Raw genomic sequence first — 19,764 nt, 5'->3', positions numbered from 1 at the left:
ATGGGCTCTACTTAACCTTGGAAACAATTCCTTCAGCGCCCATGTGTTCTAGCCCACGAACTTCCTTATCACAGATGGTAAGGAACTGGATGGGCTTTGTAAAACTTGTATGTGGCATTTTCATTTAACACTATTTTATCCTGATATGTTTGTTTTCCAATGCCATTCTTGAAAACTGCTGTGGTATCATCCAGTACTTTTCTTAATTTGCTTTCAGTTCACTCTTTTGCAAGGGATGTGGCATGCAAATAGTGGATGGATCTCCAATCAAGTTGTAGGTGTCTCATTCAATCTTGGCCACACAATGTTGGCCCTCCTGTTTTTATCACGTACATTGTGGGTTGTTGTGTTTCACTGTTATGAATCTCATTCGACATGAGTTACCTTTTCTTCAGTATAAGCTCTTAGTTGGATATCTACATGCTTCAGTTCGGTAGTTTTGAAATGCCACCTAAACTCATTTTGTGGAATGACTGAAATAGCTGAGCCAGTAGCCAATTCCATTTCAATTAATTTGCTGTTGACTTCTGGCGTAAACCATATTATTATTATTTGTCTCTTGTTAGTTTTCACATTGTAAATCTCAAGGCTATCCAGTCCTGTGTCACACACATCGTTATCAATTTTTTCATCAACAGCATGTGGTTTAGTGCTCTTTTGAACTTGCAACTTGACTTTTTATCCTTTTTCTCTTCCCTGTCCTGTCCCTTTATTTTGGGCTGCCAACATGTTCTTTGTATATGTCCTACTTCGTTGCAGTTTTGAGGAATTGAGAATATTAAAAAAAATCATTTTGAACCTATGTAACCTCTGCCTAAAAGAATAATTGGGGCTGAATAGGAATTCTTGAACTGAAGTAAACTCTATCTTCAGCTGTCAGCTAAAACAGACTTATACCAGTTCTCCCCAGCTTGCAGAGAGACATTGAGAGTTTTGATGACATTGTACATTGTGCCCTCGTTTGAGTAGGGAGAGGAGGGCTCACCGATAAGGACAGGAAGGAACATCCATCTGTAATTAAGTCAGGGCCTAGCAAAGGGAATAACTGATAAGGACTGGACAGCACATCCATCTATAATTAAGCCTTGATCTAGCAGACTCTCTTATCTGTAACTAAGTTTCGCACCAACAGACTTGGTGGGCGTACCAGTTCAAATAACATCTTGCAACAGTAATATGTGGGGCTTACTATGTATAAATAAACGGCTGTAACCTGAGGAGTGGGTCCACTTGTCGGATGGTGGCAGTACTTATTTGCCTTCCCTTTGACAACTGGGTCTTAAACTCCTGCAGGAGGGTGCGCAATAAACTCTGGTAACTATAAGAAGCTGGTCTCCGGAGTTTTATTCAGATTCTGCTTCAACAGTTTTGCCTTTAAACCTGCATTAGTTTGGTGTATGCGAGCCCCTGCAACAACAATAACACAACTTGTTCAGCCAGGCAGGTTTCTGTTTAGAAGTTGCAATTTTGTTCACACTCACTTTCATTCCTGACTATAACTCAGTTGCATCTCTGGCTGCTGTTTCCATTGATACAGTGATTTCAGCTATTCTTTTAAATGTAAGTTGTGCTTGAATGTTTTCTTGTAGGATTCAACAAACCAAACAATCTCTCAGTGCATTATTAAGCCCTTTACTGAACTGACAATGTTCAGTCAATCTCTTCAATTCAACCACGTAAGCTGAACACCTAAAGTGTTCTGTGATCAACAATGGTATCTGTTCTAATTGTTCCTGCATTATGTTCATGATATCAACAAAGCTCATTTCAGCTGGTTTGGTTGGAGCAGTCAAACCTCTAAGCAAACTGCGTTTCCACCTATTGCACTCGGTAATACTGGCACTTGCTTTCCATTGGCTATTTAATTTGCTTAAAAATCCTGCTCAATTCATTCAGTATACATAATCCAGTTGCCTGTTATGCATATGAACAAGTCCATCTTTACGATGTAGCCAGCCATTTCTGTTATTTATTTATTATTGCCACCCGGTATTCATTGTTTATGAACCTGTGACCGTACCCATTACGTGTTAATTCTGTACATTTTCTGCCATTATTTTTTAACTTGACTGTCTCTCTCCCCTTCCAAAGAAATGTGCTGTGCTATTTATTAAATTCAAATGTCTCCCTCCGCTTCCCAAAAAATGTCATGCTACGCTTCAACAGAACAGTCTCGGGTTCATTTTAAAACTTCCTCATCGCCACTGTTATGTTTTGTAAATCCAAAAACGAATCAAAAGAAAAATGCAGGAGCCTGTGAAGCATCTACTTAGTTTCTTTCTGTAGTGAGGCAGTCACCTATGATGTAGTGGCGTATTGATGTATGCCTTTCATGTACTACTTGCATGTAACCCATAATGAATTATGTAACAAAGATTGTTTAATCAAACAATATTACAAAAATATTACTGTAAATATGCTACAGGAATCACTTTCTTTGACGCAATTGAGGTGTAGAAGTAAAGGAATACGTTGTGTTTCTGCTGCTTTCAGTGCATAACCATCTTAGAGCTGATACAGCATTGGTGGGAAAAATTCTAAAGCTAATTGTTTGTTTTCTGCAGTCTTGATTTCTTCGGGATCTGATTTTAATATCATGGGAGCTGAACAGAGCACGTATCACGATCATAAGCAACCAGAATGTCATGCTTCAGGTAGGTAATTGTTAAATATTAATTTTACTTTAACACAAGTGAACTTACAAAAGGCAAGTGTGCAGATACAGTGAGTAATTAGGAAAGCTAGCAGCATGTTGCTTTTTGCTAGGGCCATGAAATAGAATAATAGGAAGGTTAAGCTCCAGTTACATCATGCAATAGTAAGACCATACGTGGAGCACCGTGTACTGCATTGGTCTTCTGATCTAAGGAAGAGTATAAACAGTGGCAGTTCAGAGAAGGTTAACAAGACTGATACTTGCAATGGATGGGTTGCCATATGAGGATGAATTAGATAGGCAAGACTTTTGTTTGCTTGAGTTAAGGAGTGAGAGGCAACTTGATTGAAATGTTTGAGATATTTTGGGGTCTTGAGTGGATGTGCAGAGGATGTTTCATCTTATGGGAATATTCTGGAACTAGGGGTTATTCAAGAGGAAAAGTTATTTTTCTGAGGTTAATTAATCCAGGAAATTCTCTTTCCCCATGTGTTAGAAACAGAGTTTTGAATATCTTAAGGCATAGGTAGAGAGTTTTGTGTCAAGAAGCTCATGATTAGACAGAAATTCAGTTGAAGTTGCAATCAAATCTAATCTTTTTGCGTTTTGAGGTAGTGATCTGCTCCTGCTCCAAATTCATCTCTTTCTACTCATAGTCACCATACTGTCCGTCATTAATGCCTGGGAACCATAAACCGAGTCGGAAGAGCTCTTGGTGATGAACACTTTGTAACAATGAATAGTCATTAGCAATTTCAAAAGGAGATACTTTGGCCAAGTTTATTGAAAATTTGAAGTGATAACAGAATAGATGATGGCAAAACAATGGTAATATAGATTTTCTGAAGTCCTTCTGTGAATTACTCTATATGAGATAATGAATCAGGCCAGAGATGTCATACAGTGGATTACTAGTTGGCTTAAAGACAGACAATAGAGAGTGGGAGTATAGTGTTGCTAATGACAGTGGAAAAAAATGGGGACCATTATTCCATGAGGATCAATGCTGGGACTATTGTTGTTCACAATATACGATAATGGCTAAGACGCTGAAATCAATAAATATAATTTCTAAATGCAGGCAGCCCCCATTTTGGGTCATGTGGATTATGGAAATTTTTCCTTATGGAATTCACAAATCATTGCAGAAGATATTGAGATATGGAATAAAATTTGTTCTGATGAATTTGTGTGGAAAATAAATAAGTATACATTTTGTTTTTTCAATTTGCTTTTGTTGGTGACATTATCAAAAATTGCAGTGCGGATCATTTTCCAGGAATGCAACACCCTCCACACCCTCCCCCCACTTATCACTTTAATGCAGGAGTTGCCTGTATGTAGATAGTACTAAATTAGGGGAGATTATCACTGTTGAGGAAGAATGCTGCAATATACCAGAAAGTATTAATCTCCCCACAATCGAGGACATCTAAAGGAAATGCCTCAAAAAGACCCCCACTACACAGGATATGTCCTCTTCTCGTTACTATCATCAGAGAGATGATACAGGACCCTGGAGAGAGACACACTCAATGTTTTAGGAACAGCTTTTTCCCCTCCGTCATTAGATTCTGAATGGACAATGAACCATGAAAACTACCTCTTGTTTTTGGACTACTTATTTAATTTTGTCTTATATATTTATTGTAATTTATGGTATATTATGTATTGCACTGTACTGCTGCAAAACAACAAATGTCATGACACATGTCAGTGATAATAAACTTTATTCTAATTTTGAAAGATTTAAAGCAAATAATTGGCATGTGCAGTTCAACACAGATAAAGAAAAGGTTGTACATTCTGGTGGGTGGAATTAGTAAGATTACTTAATATTTTGAAGTTGCAGATCAAGATGATATCGGGATGCAAACTAAGCACTGGGGTTTATTCCAAGAGCAATAATGTTAAAAAGCGAGACAGCTGTGTTAAACCTGTGGAACCTTAATTAGACCTTGCTTGGAGAGCCTCCTACGGTTCTGATTACCATTACCATATTATAAAAGGATACAGAGAAGATTTTAAAAAAAAAATGACACCAGAAGTACAAGCATATTTATCTGGAAAAAGGTGTTCACATGCCATCACTTCTCTTTTGAGTGAAAGAGATGAGGAATGATCATATTTTCACTCGGTATTCTTTGTGAGAACTAAAGAGCAACAAAAGAGTCACCAAGTAATGCATTAGAGCATAGAAGAAACATTTATTCTAAGAGTAGAGAGAAGGTGGAATGAGTGGAATAAATTTTATAGACCTATTTATTCTTTTTGGTTTTTCCATTATTTTCCCCACTTGTTAAAATACATAATTGAGTGAATGTGTACATGATATCATGAAATGCCTTTGGCTTAGAAATTTCATTGTATGACTACTAAAATGGTGGTGTAGTGTTGAAAGTGGTGATAATTCAGAGTGAAGCAGCACTGCCCAGTTCTAGGTGTTTCTGTGCATTTGCCCCAGTACTCTTATTTTACTGGTGTACAGCCTCCCTCCACCAAAAGATGCCAAAAGGAAATTTGGTGGGGTTTTCAACCTCGCTGGACTGAACACTACAGTTGTTACTCATAGAATAGCAAGGTTTTGATAACCCTGTTTGCTCTGAAACCATGGAATTAAAAGGGCCATCACTCACATAGCCTTCTTTGTCCTTGTGAGATCTGTGACTTCCAATAAGTTCAAGCAAATCCTTGCACACAAGACAGGACAGCTTTGCTGCTGGAGTCACTCTCAGTTTAAGTGCTTGATCTGTGCCATAAGGCACAGCTGTCTTCTGACTGCTGCATATGATATGTCATCCAAACTTCATACAGTAAGAGAGAAGACTACTACTCAAAGTGCAGTTTAGTTGTTCCTGCTGACGGAGAACTCCCTGGCCATGTTTTGTCATAAGTGCCTGGTTACAGCCATGGAGAGTCTTTGTGCCCCATCTGCAAAATCACATGCCTTCTGTGGCATTCCTTTCCACTGGCCGATGCAGGTATCTCTCCTCTTCAGAAAGCACTCTTCCTCAACTTCCCATTAGTGGAGTATCCATTCATGAAGGAGGAACCTCTCTAGTAGCTGGAGGAGTGATTCTTGTACTCTGGGTAATTCTTGTATATGAGCTGGCTACTGTATAAGTTATAGCTCTAGTGCTAAATTCATACAGATCCAAGAACATATTACAACAATGGCATGCTGAAACTGACACACATTTGGGTAGTTTCATGTTATATTTCCTCCTTGTCTCTTACAATGTAATAATGGATAATATTTTAACAGATCATTAACACTGTTAAGATCGATTTAATTTTTAAATTTTATTCAGCAACAAATTCTCCAGCGAAACAAAGAGCCAAAATGGATGACATCGTAGTTGTTGCTACAGGAACGCATCCGCCAGCTAGAACCACATGGAATGATCCAGATGTTATTAAATTGCATGAAATTCCGACCTTTCAACCTCTGCTCAAAGGTAATGCTTACATATTTGTTTCTTCAGTACTTGGCCATTATGAATGTCATTTATTCTCTGTACTGACCTTTAAGATGCTCTGTATTCATTTAATCTAATTACTTGTTTCTCCTTTGCTATATCCTTTATTTCCCTAAATTATGTATTGTCTAGTTTTTAACACTTTATATTGGCTCTGCATCTACTTCAGTTTGAAGTTGTGAAAGATCAAAACGTGGAGTTGTTCAAAGGGACAAGCATGTGAATTATTAAAATTTAAATATTGGTACTGCAAGGAATTGCATATGAGAAAATGGCTTTAAATTTGTATCTTGCAATATAGAGTATAAGCATCCTGCTCTAATTCTTGGGACCCTGATTTCCCTTTGAGATCTGTTTTCCCTTCCTCAAGGAAACCTGCTTGTATCTGACAATGCAGCAAAGGTTTGCCATATTGAGTCCTGAAATAAAGGATTTGCTACATGGGGAGAGAATAAGAAGTTAGGTTGATGCTGATTTTAGAGGTGATCTCAATGAAATTTTAAAACAATTTAAGGGGATTGAAAAGGTTGATGTGGAGATAATATTTCCTTTATAGTTTTGAGTACCTGGAGTCACAGTCTCAAAGTAAAGGGTTACCGTTCAGGACAGAGGTGAGAAATTTATTTCCTCAGGTGCTCGTGAATGATCGGAATTCTCAACCTAGAAGGTTGTGGAGGATCAGTCACTGATTGTATTTATGACAGGGGTTCATTGCTTTTTAGATAGTGGAAAAAAAGAATCAATGATTTGGGATTAATACGATATTGAGGTTAAGGATCAGCCATGATGGTATTGAATGGCAGGTCATCTGTCAAAGGCCAACTGCTTCTATCTCTTGTACAGTTTAATTCCTTTGGTCACTTTCCTTTATATGAGATATCCTCTGAAGTTTACCACTGTGGCAGAAATGCCCATTTCGATCAAAAAGAATTAGGGGGTAAGTTCACAGAACTTAGTTAAAGTGAAACCAGTGTTTTTGAATGATTCTGGAATTTATTTGGCAATTCCTTCCCTGTTATTTCACAGTTGGGTAAAATATCTCTACATCTGTGAAAGTGAGGTCTAGTTGTTTTTACAATGCACATTTTCTGACCTTGCAGTATTTCCTTTTAATATAAGGATTACGAATTTGTATCCATGCTTTTGCTGTTCATGTCATGCTTGACAGTATAGGTCAAGGAATCTGGAATAAAAGCAAAACGTTGGGAAAAAAAAACTCAGCAGGTCTGGTAACATCTGTAGCAAAAGAAAATGGGATCTGGGAGGTGCTATCAAACTGCAGAGCATTTTGTGGATGATGCACTGTGCATCAGTGATGGAGGGAAAGATGTAGTGGATGGGATACTAGACAAGCAACTGGAATGACCTGGATGATGACAACCTCCTCTGGTGCTGTTGGAGCTACAAATTCCTTCAAGTGAATGGAGAGTATTCTATGACACACCTGGCCTGATGTGTACCTTACAGCTGAGTCACTTGCTGCATGATGCCCTGCCTTGAACCTGCTTGTGCAGCTTCAGGACTATTGTAGCTGTTTGGAGCAAGGTTTTTGCTGATTGCCAGGATGTTAAAAGTGAGGGGCTCTTCAGTTGTAGTATAATTGAAGATCAAGGGTAAGCCATTAGGTTGTCTCTAGTTGAAGTAGTCATTACTCATCCTTGTGTGGCAGGAATATTATTTCCTTATCGGCTCAGGTACAAATACAAACAACCACTGTCTACCTCAATTTTCTGAGCATATATGAATGGAGTTGAATATTGTGCTGTCATCAGCAAACATCTACACTTCTGAAATAGCCAAGGGGGTTGAACCAAACACGTTGCCTGAGGAAATAGTGCATTGTTGTCCCAGAGTTTAGATGATTAACATCCCTACAACCATAATCGTCTTTTGAATGACCCGAGTGGACAGAAAGTCTTTACCCTTGATTCAAGGAGAGTGTTTTACACCTCATCAGTGGAATTCATGTCTTTTCTCTGTGTTCAGCCAAAAACCATATTGTTATCTGGAACTAAGTGGTCTTTGCTCTGAGTCTAAGAGCAGGTTATTGGTGAGTGTGAGCTACTTGATTGCGTTATCAATAACCCCACCTGTGACTGGTGGTTTAGAGTGGATTGATGGATAGTAATTGAACAAATTGGATTTTTTTGTTTTAACTATTTTGCTGTGCAGTTACCCACACTGTAGCTACAGTTAGGCAGCAAGAGGAGCAACTAGTTTTGGAACACAATTTCCAAATACAGCTGGGATGATTTTTGGTCTCTTGCACTTTTGGGGTGGCTGGGTGGAGATCTGTCTCTACCAAAGGAGATATAAGGCACTCTTTACCACTGTGAGCCTGCAGTCACCCTCGGGCAAAGTGTAGCACTTGTTTAGTGCCCCAACCGCCCCCCCCCCCATCCCCACCGATCAGGATTACATAAAGCCATGGGAGCAGGTGGTGGATTGTATGAATAGCTGGTGCATATTCATAAGTCCTGGTTATGCGACCACTGACACCAGGCAGACAATCTCAGAAGAGTATTGATAATGGCTGGGGTCACCCATCTTGGAAAGACACTGCCCAGAAGAAGACAATGGCAAAACATTTCTGTAGACAAATTTGCCAAGAGCAGTCACGGTCATGGAAAGACCATGACTGCCCACATCATATGACACGGGATGTAACAAACAAACTCTTTTGTGTTCTGTTTTGTCAGTCATTTTTTGATAGGTGGAATGAGTCAGATTAGTTGAAGACTCGCTTCTATAAAGGACATAGGTGAACCTGGTATTTTTTTTGGTGGCAATCCAGTGATTTGATTTTCACCATTACCGATTTTTAATAACATCTGTATTACTCAATATATTTATTTTAAGTTTCTGGCAGATATGATGGAATTTGATTTGCTTCCAGTTTGCCAGATTATCTCAGGCACCATCCCTGAGATAAATGTAAAACATGATACAAAATGAAAGCAATCTAGAAAATATAATCATACTTCCTTTCTTTGTTTAAATCTCATCCTTGTTACTACAATATATTAGATTCATTCTGGATAATTGAATCACAGAGATTGTATGCAGTTCAACAATATGTTCTCAGTTAGGCATTGCAGTAAGCAGTTATGCAATGTTGTTATCTGTAGAAGGAGCTCTTGAGCTTTTTCTCAGTTATAGACGATAATGTGGTTAAGTTGACTTTCCACTGATTTAAAAAAAATATATTTATTATAAATGTCGAAACCAACACAAATCTTCAGTGACCTCACTAAGGTCGCATTTTAGAAGTTGAAGGTGCTAAAATTCCACAGTAGAACCTTGTTAAGATGTGATTTTTGGCACCTGGCCAACTTAATAAGACTTTACAGACAGGAGTGTTACAGTGAGGATGCTGAAGTGAGTGTTGTAAAGGATCATTGATGTTTAACCAGCTGGATTGATGGTGTTACACACTAAGAACTGTGTGTGAGGCCTCATTTATTCACTCAACCTCACAGCTAACATGTTTTCAGTGAACTCAGCAATACTTTCAAATGGGATGTTGGCACCTGCTAACTGTAATACAGGTTTTATGTGGAATTGGATATCGTTGGGAATGGATATGCGAAGGAATGAATGGTGCAGGAATTCTTTGCATTGCACTTTCATTTCTGAGATTAAAGACTGAAACCAGTCCACACTAGTGGGATGAAAGTCCTCTTTCTTTCAATTTCCAGCTCTTTTGCTTTCTAGATGACACTTGTTCTTTAGGGGAATAAAAACAAGATAGAATTTTTCTTTCCTACCTTTTTTCTTCTGTCTCCACCCCTCATTCTGTTTATAGATATTAGGATTTCCAGGTAGAAGTGTAACTCATTAGCAGTTCATATTGTTTCTGTTCAGTTAAACAGGAATAATCTTGTCATATAGTTTCAAGTCTTTTTAAGAAACTGGTCTCATAACGAATGTATTGAAACACCCCCGGCCGCCTTTTCATTCCCTCTCAGTAATTCTAACAGATGAAAAGAACATTTATTTTGCTGCTGCATATACACTTTACAATTTTTTTATTAAAATGCCTGGTATGAATTGTATCTCAGTCAGCATTTTAAATAGAAAATGCTGCAAATTAAATGAAAGTTGTTCTTCAAGATAGCTGAGAATGGGTGTGCTGCATGGTTAACAAAGACAACATCATTACCAAAGCAGTGCAGGTTCAGCTCATAACTGCAAAGTATTAACTTGAATTTCGGGATTTTGGGAAAGACCTCTGCGGAAAAACTAATGAAAAAAACTGAGAAACTTCAATTGATGCATTTGATTATGCTGTTATGGCATGTGTAGCTACTTCTTTCTAAGCTTTACTTTAGATTTAAGTCAAAATATTGAGTGCAGGAGATGGATGTTATGTTGAACTTGTATAAGACATTGGTCAGACCTAATTTGGAATACCGTGTGCAGTTTTGGTCACCTACCTACAGGAAAGATGTAAATAAGGTTGAAAGAGTACAGAGAAAATTTACAGGGATGTTGCCAGGTCTGAAGCACCTGAGTTATAAGGAAAGATTATATGGATTAGGAATTTATTCCTCGAAATTTAGAAGATTAAGAGGAGATTTAATGGAGGTATACAAAATAATGGGGGTAGAGGTAGGGTAAATGCAAGCAGGCTTTTTCCACTGTGGTTGGATGGGACTGTAACCAGAGGTTATGGGTGAAGGGGGAAAAGTGAAAAGTTTAAGGGGAACATGAGGGGAAACTTCTTCACTCAGAGGCCATGAGAGTGTGCAATGAGCGGCCAGCTCAAGCAATGCAGGTGAGCTCGATTTCAACATTTAAGAAAAGTTTGGATAGTTACATTGGATGGTAGGGATATGGAGGGCTATGGTTCCGGTGCAAGTCAATGGGAATAGGCAGTTTAAAGTTTCAGCACGGACTAGGTGAGTCCAAAGGCCTGTTTCTGTGTTGTACTTTTCTATGATTGTGTTATAAATTTCAGCTTCTAAAGGATAATTGAAGAGAACAGTGAGAATATTGGCACTCTACGAGTGATCGCACAAACTCATTTAATGGGTTTACCTGGCAATTTCCTCTGTAAATGCATAAGAAATATTAATATGGAAAAATGATACAAAAAGTGATGATCAGGAAGTCAAGTGGGATGGTGTGTCGAACCTTGAGTTTTTTCAATGTATTATATATATATTTTTTGGTCTGTATGGTTATTATACATGAATGTCAAGCCCTGTCGTGGTTGTTAGGAATAGCAGATATAGAGGGTAGGAAGTACATTTATTTATTTAGTGAGACACAGTGCGGAATAGGCCTTCTGGCCCTTTGAGCTACACTGCCCAGAAATCTCCCTATTTAATCCTAGCCTAATCATTAAGTAGGTGGGGTTGCACATGTTGTTCAGTCCTGACATAAAACATCTATTTTGACCTTTAGTTTATGTTCTAGGACTTGCAGCAAGATTCAGACTAAATTGAGCAGAGCAAGATAAAGTTGGTTGGAGCATAGGATTTTCTGTTTTATGTGGGTTAAGAAGCTGGAAGATGCACTAGTAGGAGATGTACTTATAATGTGGCATTTAAATCAACATTTCCGGTTCAATTTGGGGTTTATAAATTTATAGTCTATATTAACTGACTGTGGCCAGTTAATAAAATATAAATATTAATGAATGTATGGCAGTGAAAGCAATTGAAATACGTGCTTTTTTTGATTTATTGTCGTATGCCTCACTTACAGGACGGCATGTGGCTTTTTTGTGTCTAATATACCTGAATGCTCGTGTTTATTCCTTTGCCTCTTATATTTTTGTGCTCTAAGCTCTAATATCAATTAAGCTTTCGCTTCAGTGTGCAGAATTAATCTGTCAGTAATATATTTTCTTAAGTAAATTGTATGGATCATTTCTCTGCAGTGGTCTATTTCATGTGCATTTCGTCACTGGTGTGCAGCAACAATTGCGTCTTGGACTCTGGACTCTGTGGAGAATCTGGAGGCAGTGTGTACTGACAGCTTTGATCTACCTTCTAAGTCTGTAAATAAATCCCAGAACAGCAAATGTTCTGAAGTCTGGAACGTATTGTAGTTTGAACAGCTAAATGCTATGGTTCTGATTGAATCAAATCCAGCTCAATCTGTTCATTATTATCATTAATTTAAAGATAAGTATTGGTCAGGATGTTGAATACCAGAGTCTGCTGCATAGACTTTAATATACTGTACATATTTGCTCTTACCTTTTTCATTTTCTCTCAACCACACCACTTAATCCTCCCTTTCACTAAATCTCTCCTCCTTCCAGCCTCCCTAACCTTTCCTATCCTCTCAAGCCTTCCATAACTTCTACCCTACACTTGACCCGATTTTTCATGTTTGACACTGAGGTCTGATCTTCTCTCTTTCCATAAGGCCATAAGATATAAGAGCAGAATTAGGCCATTAAGCACATTAAGTCTGCTCTGCCATTTCATCCAATTTTTCCTCTCAGCCCCAATCTCCTGCCTTCTCCCTGTATCCCTTCATGCCCTAACCAATCAAGAATCTATTAAACTCTGCCTTAAATATACATAAAGACTTGGCCTCCACAGCTGCCTATGGCAAATAATTCCACAGATAAACCACTCTCTGTCTACAGAAATTCCTCCTCGTCTCCGTTCTATTCTAAGGCTGTGTCCTCTAGTCTTGGGCTCTCCCACGATAGGAAACATCCTTACCACATCCAATCTATCAAGGCCTTTCACCATTTGATAGGTTTCAATGAAGTCACCCCTCATTCTTCTGAATTCCAGTGAGTAGAGGCCCAGAACCATTAAATGCTCTTCATCTGACTGCTGCTCTTCTCCATCTCTGCCCCACTTCCACCCAAGGGTACTGACACTCCATCCCACTCTCCAAACCCGTGGAGGGGTGGGGGAGGGAAATCCCTTGAGTATTATTAAGCAGAGTTTCCTTCGCAATAGGCCAGCTGATGACATGGGTTCAGGTTGGCGGTGGGTGACTAACTAGACAATCATGCCTCCTCCTTCACCTGCCCCACTGATTCACAACCAGATTGATATAGTCTTCCTCGTACTCATTCACTTACAAGACCAGCACAGCATCCCCTCAATGTTCCCTAGTTTATTCACTAATCAATCGGCATAGGCGTCCTATTATTCATTAATCAGGTCAACATACCATTAAGATGCACACAAGAGAAAATCTGCAGATGCTGAAAATCCAAGCAACATACACAAAATGCTGGAGGAACTCAGCAGGCCAGGCAGTATCAATGAAGAAAAGTACAGTCGACGTTTCGGGTCGAAACCCTTTGGCAGGAATGGAGAAAAAAAGCTGAGGAGTAGATTTTAAAGCTGGTGGGGAGGGGAGAGGAGAGAGAGAGAACCACCAGGTGGTAGGTGAAACTGGGAGGGGGAGGGATGAAGTAAAGAGCCGGGAATTTTATTTGTGAAAGAGACAGAAGGCCATGGAAGAAAGAAAAAGGGGAAGGAGCATCAGAGGGAGGTGATGGGTGGGCAAGGAGATGAGGTGAGAGAGGGAAAAGGGGATGGGAAATGGAGAAGGGGGAGGGGGTTGAGGGACCTTACCAGAAGTTTGAGAAATCAATGTTCATACCATAAGATTGGCGGCTACCCAAATGGAATATAAGGTGGTGTTCCTCCAACCTAAGTGTGCCTTCATCACGACAGTGGAGGATGTTGTGGATGGAATTAAAATGGATGGCCACTGGGAGATCCCACTTGTTCTGGCAGACATAGCGTAGATGATTGGCGAAGCAGTTTCCTAATCTATGTCAGGTCTCACCAATGTACAGGAGGCCACACCAGGAGTGCCGAACACAGTAAATGACTCCGACAGACTCACAGGTGAAGTATCACCTCACCTGGAAGGACTGTTTAGGGCCCTGGATGATAATGAGGGAGAAGGTGTAGGGGCAGGTGTAACACTTGTTCCCCTTGCAAGGATAAGTGCCAGGAAGGCAATCAGTGGGGAGGGATGAATGGGCAAGGGAGTCGTGTAGGGAAGTTTCGGAGAATTATGTGCTGGACATGGAGGCTGGTGGGGGTGTTAGGTGAGGACAAGAGGAACCCTATCCCTGGTAAGGTGGTGGGAGGATAGGTTAAGAATAGATGCATACATGCACTTTTTGCAATTTCTTGCTTGAATAACTAGTTCTTTCCCCTAATCACCTTTAGTACAGTGAATAATTATAGCCCAGTTCATAGCCTTGGTGGGATTCCCCTAATCACTTTCTGTCAGTTTCAGTACCTGATTATCATTCCTATTTTATGTCGCCTGTCATGCACCATTTTCCAAACCAGGTTAGTACTTCTGATATGGCTTCTTTCTTTGGGGTTGTCTGTTTTCATTCGGCCATGGCAAAGCACAGCACATCAACAAGACCTCACAGAACACAATACTTTATCAGATGACTCTGGAACAAACTATACCCACAGTGGCTAGAGAAGATAAGATTTGATTGATAGCCAGCTAAGCCTGCCTTCAGGCTTATTAGTTGTCACAGTTGTTAAAGGAATTGAATGTTTCTGAAGCACTCTGACAATAATTGAAACTTGTGAATTTAATTTTTTATGTGTTTTTAAAATATCACTTAACACATAAGCAATAAGTATTGAAGAAAGCTCAGTACAAAATTGTATACGATACATTTAATATTTTCTGCAAAGCAGTCATTCCTATCAAATGAATGGGCTAAGTGCTTCTGCCTCAGATTTAACCCAGCATGATTTGCAAGTTTAGTTTTACATCCTGATACTTAACATTGGCCAGTCTGGCATGTTAATGACGGCATCTCAACAAATTTCAGTGAACCAATCAGAATGGTCTCACTCATTTTAAAACCAGCAGGGTGGTTACCTAAAGGGACCCTTGCTGAGGTGCCAAAATACTGATTATCTCTTAAACTGATAGGAGGTGAAAGGTTAACCTATTAATTTCCAGAATCTGAATCAGGTTTAATATCATTACATATGTTGTGAAATTTGTTGTTTTGCAGCAGCAGTACAATGCAATATATAATAAAAAAATTAAAGAAATTACAATAAGAAATGTATATAGTGGATTCTGGCTAATCAGAACATCAGTTAATCAGGGGAGCCTCTTATTTGGGACAATCTCAACAAAAACTAATTGAGGAAATAGCCAAGATTCCCTTTGTTTATTTAGGTCACTGTGTCACTTAATTAGGGCAGAAGACTGTTGCCAAACAGCTTCTAACTAGCATCAGTTGCATGCACTTGCATGGCTGTTAGACACACCACAGTACTTAATGCAAACAGTTTTAAAATGTCGTCAGTTGCATGTGTTTGTGTTCAAACAGCAGCAATTTTTGTCACTGATAGTTGGTGAGAAATAAACAGTAAGACAGTTCAGAACTGTTTTGCTCACTGCCTTTTCAAGCATTCAGGCTTGTAGATGCCAGAAACGGTTGGGTGAAAATGAAACTATTTCATCACTCCGCACGTTAGGAACTAGGAAGGATTTTTCCGACACTTTGCAGTTTGTCACTCCATAACAGACGGTGATGCAACCAGTTAAATCTGTAGAAATTTATTAGAGCCATTGGAGACATACCACATCTCCTCAGACTCTCAATAAAATATAGCTGCTGGTGTGCCTTCTTTGTAATTGCAGCAATATGTTGGGCCTGGGATAGATCTTCAGAGATGTTGACACCCAGAAACTTGAAACTGTTCACCCTTCCCACTGCTGATCCCTCAATGAAGACTGCTGTGTGTTCCCTGGACTTCCCCCTTCTCGAAGGCTACAATCAATTCATTGGTCTTATTGATGTTGAGTGCAAAGTTGTTGTCATTGTAACACTACTCAACCAGCTGATCTATTTCACTCCTGTAAGTTTCCTCATCAAAATCTGAAATTCTGCCAAAAATAGTTGTGTTACTGGCAAATTTATAATGCATTTGAGCTGTTCCTAGCCACACAGTCAGGAGAAAATCTGCAGATGGTGGAAATCCAAGCAACGCACACAGAATGTTGTAGGAGCTCAACAGGCCAGGCAGCATCCATGGAAAAGAGCAAACAGTTGATGTCTCGAGCAGAGACCCTTCATCAGGACTAGTGAAGTGTCTCGGCCCAAAACATCAACTGCTTCCTCTTTCCATGGATGCTGCCTGGCCTGCTGGGTTCCTCCAGCATTTTGTGTGTGTTGCTAGCCACACAGTCATGGGTGTAGACAGAGTAGAGCAGTGTGCTAAACAGACATCCTTGAGGTGCGGATCAAAAATAACATCATCTCATCGCCAGTGTGGATTGTCAGCGATGAGATGTTACTTTTGATCTGTACTGACTGTGGTCTCCCAATGAAGAAATCAGGGATCCAGATACGGAGGAAGCTGATTAGTTTTCCATAGAATACCCTCGTCAGAAAAATAAAATTAAGCCCTAATATACAGTGGCATGCAAAAGTTTGGGCACCCCGGTCAAAATTTCTGTTACTGTGAATAGCTAAGTGAGTGAAAGATGACTGATTTCCAAAAGGCATGAAGTTAAAGATGACACATTACTTGAATATTTCAAGCAAGATTAGTTTTTTATTTCCATCTTTTACAGTTTCAAAATAACAAAAAAGGAAAAGGGCCTGAAGCAAACATTTGGGCACTCTGCATGGTCAGTATTTAGTAACACCCCCCTTTGGCAAGTATCACAGCTTGTAAACGCTTTCTGTAGCCAGCTAAGAGTCTTTCAATTCTTATTTGGGGGACTTTCGCCCATTCTTCCTTGCAAAAGGCTTCTAGTTTTGTGAGATTCTTGGGCCGTCTTGCATGCACTGCTCTTTTGAGGTTTATCCACAGATTTTCAATGATGTTTAGGTTGGGAGACTGTGAGGGCCATGGCAAAGAGGCTAAGGATTTCCAGCGAGAAGACATTTTATTTCTCGGAGTAGGAGAGAGGCCAGATTGCGCAGGCGCGTGACGTCAGCCAGTTGAGCACGAACAGTTTAAAAAGAAAACCACCACATCCAGCGGGCAGCGTTGGAGCGGGCTGCAGAGTGAGAGGGTGCAGAGTGAAAGGGCTTTGGCTCAACGGGCCTCGGTGGAGATGGGAAGAGGCTTCCTGCGACCGTTGAGTCTCATAGTAACGGAGTAAATTACAGTTTTTTGGTATTTGGTACAAACAGTAGCATTAGGGGTATGCATCTAGGATTAGTGTTGTGCTTGGAGTGCCAGATGTGGGGACCCTGGGAGACTCCCAGCCTCCCCAAGGATTACACCTGCACCAGGTGCACTGAGATGAGGCTTCTGAAGGACTGTGTTAAGGTGCTGGAGATGGAAATAGATGACCTTCGGCTAATTAGGGAAAGTGAGGAGGTGATAGATACTACCTATAGAGAGGTAGTGGATAGCAGACCTGACAGAGGAGGACCACAGTGAACGAGACTCTAGCATTCTGCCCAGTGCCAAAATCAAGAGAGCAAGAAGAAATGCGGTAGTTATAGGGGACTCCATCGTAAGGGGGACGGACAAGAGATTCTGTGAGCTGGACAAGGATACCCGGATGGTGTGTTGCCTCCTTGGTGCCAAGGTACGGGGTGTCTCAGATCGAGTCCAGAGTATTCTGAGGAGAGAGGGCGAGCAGCCGGAAGTCTTGGTACATGTTGGTACCAATGACATAGACAGAAAAAGAGAGAAGGTCCTGAAGAAAGATTACTGGGAGCTAGGAAGAAAATTGAAAAGCCGGTCCTCCAGAGTAATAATATCAGGATTGCTGCCTGAGCTGCACGCTAATGATGGTAAGAATAGCAAAATTAAGCCGATGAATGTGTGGCTAAGTAACTGGTGCAGGGGGCAGGGTTTCAAATTCTTGAATCATTGGGATCTATTTTGGGGAAGGTATGACTTGTACAAAAAAGATGGATTACACCTGAACTCAAAAGGTACTAATATCCTAGTGGGATTGTTTAATATAGCTGTTAGGGAGGGTTTAAACTATGTTGGCAAGGGGAAGGAAACCAAGGTGTTAGGATCGAGGAAGAGGAAAATAGAAATAAGTCAAAAATACAATGCAGCAAAGATGGTAAGAAGGACAGGCCGGTGAATATACAGGATAATTTGCTGCAAAATAGATATATAGCACAAGTGGCAACAGGTACAGATCTAAATGTACTGTACTTGAATGCACACAGCATTAGAAATAAAGTGGATGACCTTGCTGCACAGCTGCAGGTTAAAAGGTATGACATTGTGGCCATCACCGAGTCATGGCTAAATGATGGATGTGATTGGGAGCTGAATATCCCAGGATACACAGTGTACAGGATGGATAGGAAGGTAGGTAAAGGGAGTGGCGTCGCCCTGATGGTAAGTAACGATATCAAATCAATAGAAAGAAGGGACATAGGATCAGAAGAGGTAGAATCCTTATGGGTAGAATTAAGAAATGGCAAGGGTAAAAAGACACTAATAGCAGTTATATACAGGCCTCCAAACAGCATTCGGGATGTGGACTACAAGTTGCAGCTGGAAATAGAAAAAGTGTGTCAGAAGGACATTGTCAAGATAATTATGGGGGATTTTAATATGAAAGTAGATTGGGAAAGTCGGGAAGGTAATGGATCTCAGGAGAGGGAGTTTGTAGAATGCCTACAGGATGGCTTTTTGGAGCAACTTGTCCAGAAGCCCACCAGGGGACCGGCTGTTTTGGATTGGGTGCTGTGTAACGAACCTGAGGCGATTAGGGAGCTGGAGGTAAAGGAACCTCTTGGAAGTAGTGATCATAATATGATTGAGTTCATTTTCAAATTTGAAAAGGAGAAGCTGGTATCAGGTGTATCGATATTTCAGTGAAACAGGGGAAATTACAGTGGTATGAGAGAGGAACTGGCCTAAGTCAATTGGAAAAGTAAACTAAATGGAGGGACGGCAGAGCAGAATTGGATGAAATTCCTACAAGAAATAAGGAAAATGCAGGAAAAATATATTCCAAGAAAAAAGAAAATCATGAATGGAAAAATGGCACAAATGTGGCTAACGAGAGAGGTTAAGGCAAAAATAAAAGCAAAAGAAACGGCGTACAAGGAAGCAAAAATTAGTGGGGAAAATGAGGACTGGAAGACCTTTAAAAACTTACAGAAAGAAACTAAGAAAGTCATTAGGAAAGAAAAGATGAATTATGAAAGGAAGTTGGCGATTAACATAAAAAAGGATACTAAGAGTTTTTTTAAATATATGAAGAGTAAAAGAGTGACAAGGGTAGATATGGGACCGATTGAAAATGATGCTGGAGTAATTATAATAGATAACAAAGAGATGGCGGAGGAACTGAATGAGTATTTTGCATCAATCTTCACAGTGGAAGACATGAGCAATATACCTGATAGCCAGAGGTATCAGGGAATAGAATTAGGTACAGTCAAGATAACTAGAGAGAAAGTGCTTGGGAAGCTAAGTGGACTAAGAATAGATAAGTCTCCCGGCCCAGATGAGGTGCACCCAAGGGTTCTGAAGTAGGTGGCTTTGGAGATTGTGGAAGCATTGGAAATGATCTTTCAGGAATCAATAGATTCTGGCATGGTTCCGGAGGACTGGAAGGTCACAAATGTAGTTCCGCTATTTAAGAAAGGAAGGAGGCAGCAAAAAGAAAATTACAGACCTATTAGTCTGACATCGGTGGTTGGAA

At 40.0% G+C, this 19,764-nt stretch overlaps 1 protein-coding gene across 2 annotated transcripts in view; it reads left to right on the top strand.

Annotated features, from left to right (window-relative positions):
• borcs5 (BLOC-1 related complex subunit 5) overlaps nt 1-19,764 on the top strand; it is a 78,355-nt gene that overhangs the window by 8,408 nt on the left and 50,183 nt on the right. For both annotated transcript variants that reach the window (XM_063057937.1, XM_063057936.1), the window contains exons 2-3: nt 2,565-2,654; nt 5,968-6,114. In XM_063057937.1, coding sequence (XP_062914007.1) covers nt 2,597-2,654; nt 5,968-6,114 — 205 coding nt within the window. In that variant the 5' untranslated portion in view covers nt 2,565-2,596. The remainder of the gene's footprint in view (nt 1-2,564; nt 2,655-5,967; nt 6,115-19,764) is intronic.

Source organism: Mobula hypostoma, chromosome 9 (assembly GCF_963921235.1).
Source record: "Mobula hypostoma chromosome 9, sMobHyp1.1, whole genome shotgun sequence".
NCBI lineage: Eukaryota > Metazoa > Chordata > Chondrichthyes > Myliobatiformes > Myliobatidae > Mobula > Mobula hypostoma.
Note: the sequence above shows the minus strand (reverse complement) of the source record. Positions and strands in the feature narration are given on the sequence as shown.